At 47.2% G+C, this 15,535-nt stretch overlaps 1 protein-coding gene across 3 annotated transcripts in view; it reads left to right on the top strand.

Moving 5' to 3' along the window:
- Positions 1 to 306: 306 nt before the first annotated feature.
- PLCD1 (phospholipase C delta 1) overlaps positions 307 to 15,535 on the top strand; it is a 73,474-nt gene continuing 58,245 nt past the window's right edge. For 2 of the 3 annotated variants that reach the window (XM_014945139.1, XM_014945138.1), the window contains exon 1: positions 10,244 to 10,492. In XM_014945139.1, coding sequence (XP_014800625.1) covers positions 10,393 to 10,492 — 100 coding nt within the window. In that variant the 5' untranslated portion in view covers positions 10,244 to 10,392. Of the gene's footprint in view, positions 606 to 10,243; positions 10,493 to 15,535 lie in introns of those variants that run through there. The other variant, XM_014945140.1, reaches the window with a different exon arrangement.

Below are 15,535 nucleotides of genomic sequence, written 5' to 3'. Positions count from 1 at the left end.
TTTTTCCCTGTGAAAAGAAATACGCCCCTACCAGTGTCTAAAAGTCCTCAAGACTTTAGACTCTGATCCCCGGCTTCTGTTTTAGGTCCTTTACTCCATTTGGGGAGCACGGAGGACAGATTCGCAGCACTCGGTGTCTTCTGGAAGCCTTGCCGGAAAGGAAAGGAGCGTGAAAATGTGCCAGCAAGAGGAAAAGAGGCATCGTTGTCAAAGCTGCAGCGGTAGCAGAAGCTGGAGGCTGGGCCAGCGGTGAAGACGCCAGATTTCAGCGGGGAGGAGCCAGGGCCAGCGCTGGGGCTGGGGCGCTTGGCCTCAGTCGATGCCTGGGCAGGCAGCGGCGTGCGGATGCGGGAGAGAAATAAATGAGGAGTCATAGCGAAGAGGCATTTGCAGCCAAGGGGAAGGAGCAGGCCTCTCCGAAGGGAGCTGACGTTGGGGGATTACAGAGATAGCAGAGAGAAGGGGGGAGCCTCACGGGTCTGGCTTCCACCCCGGGGGCCGGCGTTAACATCTGGGCACAGCTGCTTCCCGGAGCCCTTTCAGCTGCTGCACCTCGGCTTGTTTTGCAGCAATGGAATCGAATGGCACTTTCCTCGCTTGCAACAGTAAGTCAGTAGAAATGTCCTTGCATTTCAGCCCTCTTATCTTGTCTGAGAGCTTTATTTTTCCTCCTCTCTTCTCCCTCCTCCTTTGCCTCCTCATTCTGTCATTTGGAAGTAATGCGGCATTTAATCAGTGTTACAGAGAGAGATGACATATTTTTCTCTGTTGATAGGGTTAGCTGTGTTGGTAGGAAGGGTCTGTTGGCTGGATGAGTGTCTGCAAGTCCAGAAAAGTTTATCCAAATCTCCTCCCCTTTATGGTGAAACTGAGAGCAGGACAGATGCTCAGTTGAGTAAACTCTCTGGGTCCTGGTGAAGACAACAGGGCCAGGATAAATCATCTCAGCTCAGTGTCTGCCTCTGAAACTCTATAAATGTTAAGTACAAAGTAGGTAATGTTTCCAAAAAAGAAGAAATCCTCTCTGTTCTTTTAGCAAGTAAGATTTTAGAAGATTCAATTGGTACCGAGACTGGGAGGCTTGTCTGATTGACAAGGTAAAGAAATAGCTCTTATTCCCTGGTCTGACTTTAATATATTGATTTGTTACCTCATCATTGTATTTTACTTACTCTGATGAGAAGATACAACTCAGGACTGTGATAGTTACAGATTGAAATGGGATATTGTGATCCCAGAGAAATGCGAAAAGTCTACAGTGCTTATTTTTATTTCATGAGATAGGTGCTTTCTTACTGTAGATGAGCTATATAAAAAAACACCTAATAAAGCAATAAGTGATTGACCATAAACATAATCAGTTTAGCATTACCAGCAGAAATGAGAAAAGATTCCCTCAGGCTCAAGAAGTCTTCCCTCCTTTTTTTTCCCAGATGCTAGAAATCTGACAGGAAGGTGAAACAGAGGTTAATGTTATACTTTTTGGAGCTATCTCATTCATTGTACAACCGCTGGGGAAAGAAAGCTAAGAAATACATCTGGAACTATTAAAATATTTCCTATTCTGGCCTGTGGGTCATTTTTCAGTGAATATTAGTTAGTCTTCTGAGGTTGGGAATCAAGAAGAATTCAGTGGCTGTTTGTTAATCTATTTTCTTGTCTCAGGCAGAAAAACACTCAAGTGTTGAAGGAGCCCAGCTTTAAAAAAAAAAACATTTACTGAAATTCCTTAACACGTAACAACACACAAGTGCCAAAGTCACTCTGAATGCCAGACTACTTAGACAAGCAAAGTTGCTCACATGTTGGTTTGTTAGCAGGATCAGACTTGTGATATGTAGTTTGTCAGAAATTTCTCAGATATTATGGTTTATAGATATGTCTGTGGCTGTATATTGAAACTCAGATTCTTTCTTTCTGTTTCTCGCTTTTTTTTCCCCAACATAGACAGAACAGCTGTATTGACTGTCAGAATTAACCACAGGCACATGGTTTAGTCTCAGTAAAGTATCTGACAAACAGCAGGAGACACCTGAGATACCTTCTGGTAGCAGAAGCTGGTATTACTGGAGATGAGAGTTTCTGAAAAGTCTGTGGAGTTTTGTTTACTCTGCATGTGGATGGAGATCTGAGTCCAGGGAAGAAAACCGAGCGTGCTCCCTTGTTTGCAGAGCCAGAATAGCTGCTGTTTTATTTTGAATGTGTTTCATTTGGCTGGATGAGCTTCTTGTTGCTTATTTTGTAAAGAGTTATCTACATTTAGTCCGCAATGAATCTGCTAGACTCTGTGGGCTATTAATAATCTTTCTCTTGCCTCATTAGGTTGGTTTGTTTCTGAACTGGGCGCCCTTGTGCTTGCACACATTATAGAATAGCTAATTTGTACTATGCCTTATTCTTATACACTGACTTTTTCATCCAAGACACTGTGTACGTTGTGTAGGGAATGCCACGGTCATGTTATGGGAATGTCCTCTGCTGCAGCCAAGGGTGAGAATCAACAGGGAAGGGTCAGTAAAATCGTACAAAACAGGACATTTCCTTGTTTGTTCTGTCAGTCACTCCCAAGAATTAACTTCTTCTAGATTTAAATTGCCAAATGAATCATCTCCACCTGACCTTCTTAGCTGGGAGTACTGAGGAGGCTCCTTCTGGGCTCCAGCCTCTGAGGGTGGAGATAATGCTACTTGGGATCAGCTGGGATCTGCTCTGAGCAGCCGGTGACTTTGATCCCCTTCCCTACAAACAAAATATTCCCAGCACACCCCACTTAATGCAGGTTGTGCCTGATAAGTTACGTGGGAGTTTTTTGAGCTGTAGCATTTCTAGTAGTGCTGGAGATTTTGCAATACTGGTACTTCTCAGTGCATTAAACATGCCACTTGTCCCTTTTTCGGACAGGATAAATAAAATTCATTTGGGGTCTCTTTTTTATTTTGATACGGAAGCTGCTAAATTTCTAATTTGGGCCATGTCTTTAATAAAGCTAAAGCCTGCAGTTGGTTTTGAGATGGTTGCTGGTGTGCAAAGCCCCAACATTATGCCCAAAAGCAGATGTGTCAGGGCAAGAAGTTCCTTGGGGAAAAATAGATTTTAATGAGGAAATGAAAGAGGAGGAAAAAGGAAATGTAGTCGCTTGGAAAACTGCTGCAGGTGGCAGAAATGAAAGGATACAGCCATCTACAGGGGAAAAGCAAGAGGAAGATGTGTGGGGAAGAGGTACTTTGTGGAGGATCTGGAAACTCAGCTGACTGGAGGGGCAGTTCTGGGACCCAAAGCTGTCGACGATTTGGGAGCAAAGCATAGTTTCCCATACAGAGAAACCAAAATATATAAACAGATATTTATGAAGGAAAGCTGCAGACAAGTATTTGGTGATTCGATCATCCAGGGTTGGATGGAGCTGGCTAAATGTAGGTGTCTGCAAGAAATTTTAAGCTTATAGGGATCTAGACATGTGAATCGGACTCTGTCTTCTCCTGGCCTCTTGCTCAGTGCACTGGAGATATCTAAATACTGTGAGACCAACCCCCAGCCTGTGAGTCTCCTGGGTCCTTCCCGTGGGTGGAGGGTCTCAGTCCTTACTCTGTCAAGCCCACCAGAATGCAAAGCTGCCAACCCTGGTCAAACACAGAGGTTTCTTTTTTTCTTTATGCAGGTAGAGAAGATTTTACCACAGTTTCTTCTAAACCAAGATACTTCCACACCTTAAATGACCCAGTTTAGCCAACGTGTGTGGGGAAGTTCTCACACCTCGGGCTGCCCCTCATGGGGGTACCTTTTAAAGCCCTGTGCTGAGATACCACACAAGTCTCAATGGCTGGTTTTGGCTAAAGTTACAGTGCTGAAATTCCAGATATATCACTGAGGTGGAAAAAAAGGATTTTTTCCCTAGTTTTGCATAATTCAGTTGTGCAATTTAATTATTGCATAAATTTTGCCCTGCTACAGAATGATCAGAATGATCTGCACTTCCTCTGCAGAAGAAATTTCAGCTCCTGAAGAAAATGTGAAAAAAGCTGTTAAGTGGCCTTAAAAAAATGAAGCTGGGACCCACCTACGATTGACATTGATTTTATGAGGAGAACATCCTCATCAGCATGTGCCCAGATACCTCAAACCAGGACAATGACTTAGGAGTTGGGCAACTAAGCTGTATGAGTGCTCCTGGCTGATGGTGCTGATCCTATCCATCAAATTGATATCCTTCTTTTCAATTACTTTCTTCCCACTCTTTTCACACCAGCTACTGGAGAAGCTGTAATTTACTGCAAGCCAGTGTTTGTTTTAGTGCCTCTCACTCTGCAGCCAAGTCTCTGTGTGCACCATGATGGAGGGATCAGTGGAAGGACTGAACAAAACCTTCGGTCTTCTGAGTTCCTGAGTGTAATGAACTTTAGTTAGGCATTTTACCTGGATTTTATCAAGAGTGCAGGGAGACAGCAGTAGCTTTTGATGTGCTGTGCGTGGATCTAAGTGCCTGTTGAGCGACCCAGACTGGCAGAAAGATTTATGAAGATATTCACAAATAAAGGTCACAATTTGTACCGTCTGTGAAATGTCTGAGCAGGCAGCCTGGCTTTGTCTGTACAAACCAGGGCCAGGGCTCTGCACCTTTTAACTGCCAGTATCCTCCCTGGCACAGAAAGCTCACACATAAGCATGATGTGGGTGATGGCAGGGTCTGCAGTCCTTCCCCGCAGCCAGTCTGCATATAGCCAGCCCTATTTTGGGGAAAGATGGCTAGGCTGCATGGACTGATCAGAGCAGAGCTGGAGAAGGGACTGTTCTCCTCCATTGCAGACAAGGTGAGACATCCACAGAGAAAGTGAGGCTGAGAAATATTGGGCAGGGTGACAGCACTGTTCTCGGTGTACCCGAAACCTGCCCATCATACGGCTTTTTGCCAGCACGCTGGTGGAGGAAGGTTTTAGGCAGTGATTTGAAGAACAGACACAATAGAATGTCCGGGAAGAACTCCTCCTATATGAGACTTTAAAGTCATCCTGCTCCGACTCAGCAGGACCTCTCAAGCACCCTGGAAGGGAACGAGAGTGGGCAAGAAAAGGCAATGTAAGGAAAAGAAGGAGGTTTGCTGACGCTGCCACCGGCTTTGTGGAGAAGCCCATTCTCAGTGTCACCACAAGGTGGAACTTGGTACATACCACATGAACTGAAGATGCTCCCACTGTCAACAAGAGCAGCATCTTTGGCCAGAGATACACCTATGCTTATGGTCCCAAGACCCACTCCTCGGTTCCTACTCCACCAGAGGTAGCAAGAAGGGGAGCACTGGTGTAGAGGAGTCATTGGCATTTTTTTTTGGTGGTGAGAAACTGGTTGTTCTCAAAAAATTGCTGCACCAATAGCAAGGTCAGGTCCTCCTACGATGTGAGGTGTGACTGGGGAGAGTAAACTTAGAGCAGTGAGTGGTGTCCCCGAGGTAGCAAGGAAGGAGGAAAGAGTGGGGTGTCTATGGGTGGGATGTGAGAGGGCAGGAATGAAGAATGGACTCCAGAGGGACAGGCAGGGCAGATGGGACCCTGCAGTTGTGGAAGGAGCTTTGCTGTCGGGTCCTCCAGCAGGGTCTCAGCTGGAAGACAACTTCTGCTGGGACCACACTGATCCCAGGCACAGGGCTGCTAAAGAGCTGGTACAAGCCAGGTGGGATGGGGTGATGGCAGATGACAAAAGGGGACGCTGCAGAGGCACTTCACAAGTAACATCAATGATTTGCAAAAGCACTGGGGAAACCAACTAAATCCTTGTCTCTTGACAGGTTTTCTGCTTTTCTGAACAGCAGCCGCTGCCCGGTGCTGCAGCTGGTTGTGCTTGTTTCCAAGCAGCTGCTGCACTGACCATTCTCCTTGTACTAGGTGTGCAAAAGTAATCCTCAAACTTTATTTACCATCAGCAACATCAGTTTTTTTCAGTGCTTCATCACCCTAACAAGTGACGGAAGGTTCTCATGTTACTACAGACCAGCTGAGCTTTTCCAAGCTCTGATTGATTCTGTGTTCACCTGGATTTCATGGTCTCACGCTTGCTGAGGCCTAGGAATATGTAGGGACAGACATTGTAGTTCATTAATAAGCAGTGATACTTTGATTGTGCTATTACTCTTATTAAAATAATCCTATTGAATTTCACTGGGAGAGAAGGTGAAATTACAGTGTTTCTTCAGAGAATGGCATCATATAAAATAAACATATTTTTATTTCTTGGTTACAAACGCAGAGTAAGGCGCAACCTGTGCCCTCTATAGTGGGAAAATCTGTTCTTAAAACACCATGTTATGTGTTAAGTAACTGCCATAACCATTACTTGTCATAATAAAGTAATTTACATCATGTGCATGATGCAATGGGGAAGTGGTGAGGTCATCACCACCACAGGTATTTTCATTCCAGTCCCAAATTACCGCAAGTCTGGGCAAATCAGCAGCTGACTTCTGTCATGTCATTTGTGCCAGTGTGGTGTACAGAGACTATGATCAGCATTAGGGTTACACCACTTTTGGTGTTGCTCAAATGTGATGGTGATGGGAGAACAGGTCCAGCCCCAAAGGGCTGAAAACCAGCCTGCTTTTTCCTCTGTGAAGTGGTAATAGTGTTTCCTTAGCTCCTTCCCATAAGGATGTAATGGAGATTAATTCATTTTGGAAAATCGTCTGAAGAGCAGCCTGTGCATTAATAGTTTTCTCACATAGCCCATTTCCTACCAGACTCTAGAGCCTTTCTATCTCAAGTGCCTGTTTCCTGGCTATTAAAGCACTTTGCTGACTTTGGGACCATGTTCTGACATCCTCATTCACATCGATTACCATTTGCTCCGTGACTAATCCAGCCGGAATCAATAGGATGATTAGCACAGCCCCCATCCTGGGCATGGGGACATGAATAACTTCACTCATGTGACTAGTGCCATTGATTTCAGTGGCATTGGTCATATGGGTAAAATTGCATGCTTGAGTGTTTGCAGGCTTGGGACCCAGTCAGGTGTTACCTGCAGTGAATAAGGGTTGGAGAATTTGTCCCTAAAACATTTGCAGGAATCACTTCCTTCAGTGCTGGAGAGTGATGCAGCATCATGTAACATTAATTAGCGAAGCCATGTAACCCACAGTGTCACACTTATCTGTCACCCTCCTGAGATGTCTATGAGATGTGACATTGTCTTTAAATGACCTCAAGACCAGAATATGTCCAGATCTGTTGCTTCCTAAAACAGGACATTTCTGATTTTAACTGATTTTAAACTGACATCTCTGAAGCCCTCACAACAGCAAAACTTGCACATTGCTGTTCTGGAGAATTATCTAAGTTTGGTGAGTGCCAATCTTGTGTTTTGTGGGTGTGCAAACTTCAGGCATAAGTACAGGAAAACTTTCTCTGGGGGCCTAGAAAGCTCCAAGCAGCACTGTCACTGACACTGCTTATTAGGAATTAATGAGAAAATGAAGCAGAGGGGCTCTGTGGGCTCCCAGATCTATCCTTGTGGGACTCTGGCTGCTGCTGGACAGAAGAGCTTGTGCATAGAAGCAAATTGTTTTGCTAAAGCAAGTATGGGAGACCACTCTCTTCCCCACTCCTTTAATTACATCAGTCATCTCCAGGACAATGTGAAATATGGGAAATGCTGAGAGTCTGCCAGTTAATAAATATCCTCCAGCCATTACATCATGGTGCCCACCTCCCAGCCTGGGCAAAACAAAGCTCCCAGCTCTCAGGGGAGCACTACAGAGATTACGGCTCCGACATCCAGCCCCTGCATGTGCAGGGGGCTCAGAAAAGGCTGGAGGTGTCTCCTCAAACACCTCCCGACTGCCTGGCTAACGTATTCAGCAATGCCCCATCCCGAAAAATACCTTTATTCGCCTTTGCTGTCTGTGATTTGTAGCTGCTATGGGTAAAAAAGGCATTATTAGTTGTACTGCTGTTCAAGGCCAAGCAATGGTTCTGCCTTGTCCCTGGGGAGTTTCTTAAATGTGGCGTATGGCAGCGATTAATGACTCTGATCCTGTCCTTGTGCTGGTCAAATAACCCAGTCCTTTGTGCTTATCTGTGGGTGTTGGTAGGGCTTCCTTCAAAACGCGGACAAAGAAAGGGAAGATGGCTGGATCTACAGACATCAGAAATAGAGAATATGTTTCTAAAACCTGTGTTGAATATGACAGGGGGCTGGTGATGGATAGCCTTGGATGAGGTCTCCAGAAGAAACGGTGACATACGTTTTGCTGTCAAGTTTCTGGGGCATGTACTGGTTCTGCAGCTTGACTCCGTGTCCCTGCAGTGTCTTCACCCATGGCTTTCCTGGCAGGGCAGCAGCTAGCAAAGGTGTGGGCAAAAAACCTAGTCTGTAACAAGGTCTATAAACTCACCTAGGATGGAACAGCTTCATAAGCACAGCTCCTGTATTCCACTGCAGGGGGGGTCACGACTAGGGAAGAGGTGGATTTTAGTCCCAGCCATTGCCAGGACGATGGGCAGTGGGTCATCAGTTTCAGCAAAGGAAATTTATACTGGTCATGAGGAACAAAGTCTTCACTTTGAGAACATCTAAGGTCTTGAAGAAGGATCCAGATTGGCTGGGAGGTGTCTGTCATTCAAGATCTTCAAAACTCACATGGATGATGCTGTGAGCAAGCTGGTCTACCTTTGAAGGTGACCTGACTTTGAGTGGGTGGTTGAACTAGAGATCTGCAGAGATCCCTTCCCACCTGAATTCTCTTATTTTGTGTAATCAGTGACTTGTTTAACCACTGATGGGGGCTTATCCCGGTACCAGACTGCAGTGTAAACTTGAATTACAAGAATAAACCCAGGGCTATGCAGAAACCCGGGGTAAGTGACTCACCCAAGTCACACAGGAAATCGGTGGCAGAGAAGACACTCTCCAGAGCGTTAGGAAAATGCGCTTCTCTAAGTGGGAGAAAAAAAAAAAAAAGAAAAGCATTAAAACACAGTTTCCGAGCTGCTTTTGGGCTACGTTTGCCCTGGCAAAAAGGTGTTTTAACTTCCTTTTCACTGCGTGTCAGTGGGAACAGCCCTGCAAGGGAGAGAAAGGGAGGAGCCAAGCTCTCCCTGATCCAACTTCGTGGGCAGGCTGAGCCACAACGCCCTGGGGGCTGATGAGGAGCCACTGACAATATTTGAGAGCCTTCCAGCCCCTGGAAATGATGCATAAACCCCCTTACTGGCATGTGACTGGAGGAAAACTTGTTCCTTCTACCTGGGCAGCTGCCGGCTGTAATTTTGCCTCCAGTGTTGCGAAGCTGGTGAGCAAAGCGAGGAGGAGGAGGAGGAGGAGGAGGGAGAACCTTCCCACCGTCCCACCCCCAGCCGGACTCTGCCCTCCCCTGCCTTCCTCTGCCTGCTGCTCGCTCTCCCGTTGCCTCCTCTCCCTCCTCGGAGCCCCCGTTTGACACCGCGGACGCCGGAGGCTGCTGGATGAGGAGGGATCCCCCCAGGGCCGGCCTGGCCCCCCATCCTTCCCGACCTCCGAAGCCTCTCGCTGAGCCCCGGGCTGGACCATGCAGTGCATCCGAAGGCAGCCCAAGCGCACCGTGTCCCAGGAGAACATCCTGCGGGAGCAGAGCCGTAGAGTGGCCGCGTTGAACGGCATGAGGCTGGGTAAGGGGACAAGTTGGCCAAACCCTGGGCACTTCCACACGCCGGCAGCCGCTTCGTTTCTGCCTCTTTTTTTTTTTTACTCACCCAAGTCACACAGGAAATCGGTGGCAGAGAAGACACTCTCCAGAGCGTTAGGAAAATGCGCTTCTCTAAGTGGGAGAAAAAAAAAAAAAAGAAAAGCATTAAAACACAGTTTCCGAGCTGCTTTTGGGCTACGTTTGCCCTGGCAAAAAGGTGTTTTAACTTCCTTTTCACTGCGTGTCAGTGGGAACAGCCCTGCAAGGGAGAGAAAGGGAGGAGCCAAGCTCTCCCTGATCCAACTTCGTGGGCAGGCTGAGCCACAACGCCCTGGGGGCTGATGAGGAGCCACTGACAATATTTGAGAGCCTTCCAGCCCCTGGAAATGATGCATAAACCCCCTTACTGGCATGTGACTGGAGGAAAACTTGTTCCTTCTACCTGGGCAGCTGCCGGCTGTAATTTTGCCTCCAGTGTTGCGAAGCTGGTGAGCAAAGCGAGGAGGAGGAGGAGGAGGAGGAGGGAGAACCTTCCCACCGTCCCACCCCCAGCCGGACTCTGCCCTCCCCTGCCTTCCTCTGCCTGCTGCTCGCTCTCCCGTTGCCTCCTCTCCCTCCTCGGAGCCCCCGTTTGACACCGCGGACGCCGGAGGCTGCTGGATGAGGAGGGATCCCCCCAGGGCCGGCCTGGCCCCCCATCCTTCCCGACCTCCGAAGCCTCTCGCTGAGCCCCGGGCTGGACCATGCAGTGCATCCGAAGGCAGCCCAAGCGCACCGTGTCCCAGGAGAACATCCTGCGGGAGCAGAGCCGTAGAGTGGCCGCGTTGAACGGCATGAGGCTGGGTAAGGGGACAAGTTGGCCAAACCCTGGGCACTTCCACACGCCGGCAGCCGCTTCGTTTCTGCCTCTTTTTTTTTTTTTTTTTCCCCTGCGCCACCCTCAAGGCAACTCCAAGGTTATTTTTAAACTCCCGAGGTTTCTTTTCCTTTCCTTTGCCTGGAACCGCCCGCCAGATGTGTAAACCGCTTGGTTGGAGGCATCAAAGGAAGGGGGACCTCTTTGTGGCAAAGGGTTGGTTTTCAAATCTCTTGCTGGGCTTTCTGAACTGCCGCTGGCTGAGGATGGCTGGGGAAGGCAGTGCCCTTTTCCTGCCTGATTTTAGGACTTCTCAGTGGTGTAATGCCAGTTGCTGTAAGAGCCCAAGGAACCACTCGGAGGTCTGCGTTAACCAGATGAAAAGAAACAGGAAGCCCAGGGAGTTTCATAACTTCTGTGTGTGGCTGTGAACTCATTGCTGGTTCCTGCTCTCTGGAGACACAGCCCAAGTGGATGCGAGTCCCTTGATTTCTGTGGCTACAGAGGGCAGGTGGAAATAGGAAATTGCCATTTATACCCGCCTGAGTTCTTTAGATTTTTATCAGAAAGGCTTTCTGTCCTTTAAACTGGTGAACCTGAGTTATGTCTGGTCTTAAACTAGAGGGAGAGCAGGCAGGCAGAGGCTTGTTTTATAGCGGGTGTAATTAACGTGTTTATATCAGATCAGCAGATTTGTGAGTGAGCAGTGCAGATGTATGGATTGTCACTGTCTTCTGTAGACATCATCCTATGTCCTTAGTGAACCCAGAGCCTGGCTTCTGCCGTAACAGCTATTGTTTTATTGTGATTCCTGCTTGCTATAAACCTGAGATGGATAATACAAAGGTTAACCTTTTTGATGTCTTAGTGTCTAAAGCTTCGTAGTGCAGTATGTTAACTTCACCGTTATTGCAGTGCTGTGTGTGCTTTGCTTGGGGTGCTCCTACCTTTGCCAAACATGAGGTTTGCTCCAAACATTACTGTGTGCTAAATATATTCTGTTTAGAAAGCGTGTGATGGATATTTTGCGAGGGTGGGGGGGCTGATCCTTGAAAAGCACGCTGAGACTTCGCAAGCCAAGTGTGTGTTTGGCATTTTGCAGAGGATGCTAAGCAGAACACAGCCCTGCCATGTGTTTTAGGCAGTGATTTTAGGCATGTTTCAGTAGGGTGATTGTGCTTCTCATCCCCACTGTTGTTAAATAGTTTAAAATCTATATCCTTGTCCTGCTGCGCGGTGTTTGTTGAATGTTTAAATGTTGTATGTATATGATGACTCTGGTTTCTTTCACACAAGTTTCCATTGCTGTGGGATGGAGCTCTGGAGAGCAAACCTCCTCAGGTCCATGGGCTGGTTAGGCAGAAATCCTCAGGGGCTGGTTCAGGCGTAAGTGACGCGTAAGGCGTAAGGTTTCTGCTGGGAAATGGGGCCTTTTCCTGGAAAACAGTTCAAGTGACCAACTGAAAATAATGTCCCACTGGCACGTCAGGGGGTGCAGTTGTGGTTCCTGCATCAGCAGATCAGAGCGTCTTCTGTTCCATCTCTGGCCTAAGAAAATGCTGATGCTTTGTAGGTGGGAATGGAGAGGCTAAGTGACTCACCCAAGGTCATTTAAAGAGTCTGTGGCACTGCTTGGACTGGGCATAGGAGGCAGGGACCAGAAGACTGGCCCTCTTTCCTGGCCAGTTCAGCTGTATGAGCTGGAGCTTCAGCCAGACAGTCACAGAGCAGGTCTGAAACAGGCTGTGCCCACCTGGTTAAGGTGATGCCCTCCTTGCCCACCATTCAGTGGTTCTGTCAGTGCTTGGGGTCACCTCTGGCAGAGGTCAGCTCTGGGTGACTGCTCTATCTGAAAGGCCTCCCACATCAAAGGAGTGATGAAGCTGTTAGACACCCATGTTTTGCCCTCTCACCCTTTCCTGGCTAAGCCTGCCATCTCCTAGAGGCAAGCTCATCTCCATCCCCTCCCTGGCTTCTCTCACTGCCCTCTGACTCGCACTCCTTGATGTCTTTGATCTTTACCATGCTTTCACCATGCACTGTCCCTCTTTATCTTTCCCTCCTGGTCTTGCAAAATGCAGTGGCCACTTTTGCTGGGTCATTTAACCTGGCCTGGACCTTGGGCACAGTGGCCAAGGATGGGTGGGAGGGTCCTCTGAAGAGGAAGAGGAGTTTTGCCTCACACTAGTGCACTGACCAGGCTGTGCCAGAGCAGGATGAAGCTTCAGCTTGTGTCTGACCTGTATGGATCAAGCCTGGAGGAGACTAATCTGCTCTGTGCCCATCCAGATTTGCCTGTATTACAGCTCTTTGGGATGTCCAGGTAGCAGGACACGCTACATGTGGTGCATGCTGTGTCTGTAGCAAAACATGCCCCAGTTAACAGGGGTTTCTCATGACACATTTAGCACATAGGCACCCAAAGGAATTGATGGTTTTCCTGTTTTCCTCCTCATGTCAGCCTAGGTGGCATGCCCTCCTCCTAGTCTCCTAATGATGCCTCTCATGGTTGGGATCTGAAGAAGCAGAGGGGATGAGTATGGGAGCCAGAACAGAAATGTTGTGGGTGCATAGAGAGAAAGAAGAGGGTTTTTTTCCTCACTGAGAACCTTGAGGGGTACCACAGCAATGTTAGTGAGGCTAAAGTCTGTAGTATCTTCTTTGTGCTTGGAAGACCCATGCCTTGGAGAGAATGCCTCCACACCACAACTCAGGAGACCAAGGACCTGTGAAGCTGTTGCGTCTGTCCGTCCTCTGGATGGTCTGGCCTCTTGTCAACCCTTGGGTATGCTTGAACCTCAGCAGACTCAGGAGGGTGTCCCAGATCCCATAGCTGGGCTCAATCCTTCACCCTTCTGCACTTTGCCGGAGGTGGCTTTTTTTCTTCTCTCCATGAGTTTCTTTCTCAGGTTTCCAGAGGAGGAAGCATTCAGATTCTCCTCTTGGGAACCTCTAGACCAGACATCAGCCACGAGGCCCAGGGGATGCTGTAGCATGGGAAGACACTTAATTAATAGCTAATTGAATGTAGAGGAAAGAGAGAGGCCACAGACACCATTTCAGGATCCGAGCTCCCACTGTGGTGCTTTCAACTCTGGCTGCCTCAGCCAGGTTCAGGTTCTGCTCATGCTCCTTGGCATCTGCAAAACCAGTAAAGTGGTGTGGGCAGCTCACTGAGTGGGTGCTGGGCACCCCTAGTATTTATTTCTGATGGAGATGTCAGGCTTTCTTTGGCAACCCAAAATGCTGTCTTTAGGCCCCCAATGTATCCCAGTTAAAAACTCATCGTGCTGTTTTTTGCTGCTGCCACCATGACCCACCTTGGTGGTCTGCAGCACTTCAGTTTCCTGTATGAATTATCAGGAGTCTGGGGTCACTTGGATCTCCTGCTGGTTTTGTTTTTCAAGCAGGCCTGATGTGATGCTTGGTACTTTATTGCCTTGCCCTGTTTGAAAAACAACAGTTCAAGGCATCTGTGTCTTCCAGAGAAGAACAAGCCCAATGTCACAGGGGAATACCACACTGCAATATAAATGTTATTGCATAAATCAGTTAACTTGGATTTCTGCTTTGTGCAACCCTGTGTTATGTTTACGTAGCACTAGGAAATTTTCCATTCAGGAGTCTGGGGTCACTTGGATCTCCTGCTGGTTTTGTTTTTCAAGCAGGCCTGATGTGATGCTCGGTACTTTATTGCCTTGCCCTGTTTGAAAAACAACAGTTCAAGGCATCTGTGTCTTCCAGAGAAGAATGAGCCCAATGTCACAGGGGAATACCAAGCTGCAATATAAATGTTATTGCATAAATCAGTTAACTTGGATTTCTGCTTTGTGCGACCCTGTGTTATGTTTACGTAGCACTAGGAAATTTCCCATGATGAGAGTATCAGGTGGCTGTAAGTGGGCAAGTGATTGTCAGTGACAGCCTCGTCTGCACTGTCAAGACAAGGCTAGCAAAAATGCCATCGAGTTGGGATGTGCTTGGTCAGTACTACAGAGTTAGATGCTGTTTCACCAGCTTTGAAGCAGCCTCTCCTGCAATGTCAGAGAGACGCAAGGTGCTTATTACAGAAAGCCCAGGACGTGTTTCTCATGTTTCATGCTCTCACCCTCCCCAGCCCACACGCTCCAGTTCTGTAATTAATGGTTGGTTTGAAGGACAGATTCTCTAAGGTATTTAGGTATGTGGAAGTCAATACGCTGCTAAGACATTTAAAACCATGTAGAGTGCCAAATCTGTTTTCAAAGTCTGCCTGTAGCTCGCTAGATGTCCAAGTGCCTTACTGAATCTAGCCTAAGATATGTGAAATCTGAAGTTCCTGGAACCAGAAGATCTGGTTATTATTGCTTGACATTGTGGTGGCCTAGTAGGGTAAGAAAGACAAAGGTCCTCTCGGATACTAGCTGGGCAATGAGGAGAGCGTGGTGGCCACCTTATTGCTACCTTATTGACGTGATGCTGCCTGTCACCAAACCTATCTGCGTAAGTCCTAGGCTGCATGACACTGATCTTCCAAATTCCCATGTGGATAGGAGGGGACTACTTGCCGGAGAAGATAAAGAGATATCTTTGTGTATTCCTGTTTCCAAAAAGGAAATTTGTCACAGAATAGATTTGAAATCACTTGAAAGTTCCTGACAAGACTCCAATTGCAAGTTATACAACTTACTTTCCTCTGCTTTTGCTGTTATGCTGCTGGTTTTGTTGTTGTTTTTGCATCCTAACATTAGACTGTATTTGCTGAGAAGAAGATATTTTATGTTTGTAAACCACCTGAGAATTGTAGTACATCACTTGAAAGTTCCTGACAAGACTCCAATTACAAGTTATACAACTCACTTTCCTCTGCTTTTGCTTTATGTTGCTGGTTTTGTTGTTGTTTCTGCATCCTAACGTTAGAATATATTTGCTAAGAAGAAGATATTTATGTTTGTAAACCACCTGAAAATTGTAGTACTAAAGTCTTTGGACTCAATCTAAGAAATCTAGAAGGCTCCAGCCTCTTCTGTGAACATAAAGTGTGGCAGGGC

This window comes from Calidris pugnax, unplaced genomic scaffold (assembly GCF_001431845.1).
Source record: "Calidris pugnax isolate Ruff unplaced genomic scaffold, ASM143184v1 scaffold54, whole genome shotgun sequence".
In the NCBI taxonomy this organism is placed as follows: Eukaryota; Metazoa; Chordata; class Aves; order Charadriiformes; family Scolopacidae; genus Calidris; species Calidris pugnax.
This window is presented reverse-complemented; position numbering and strand designations above follow the sequence as displayed.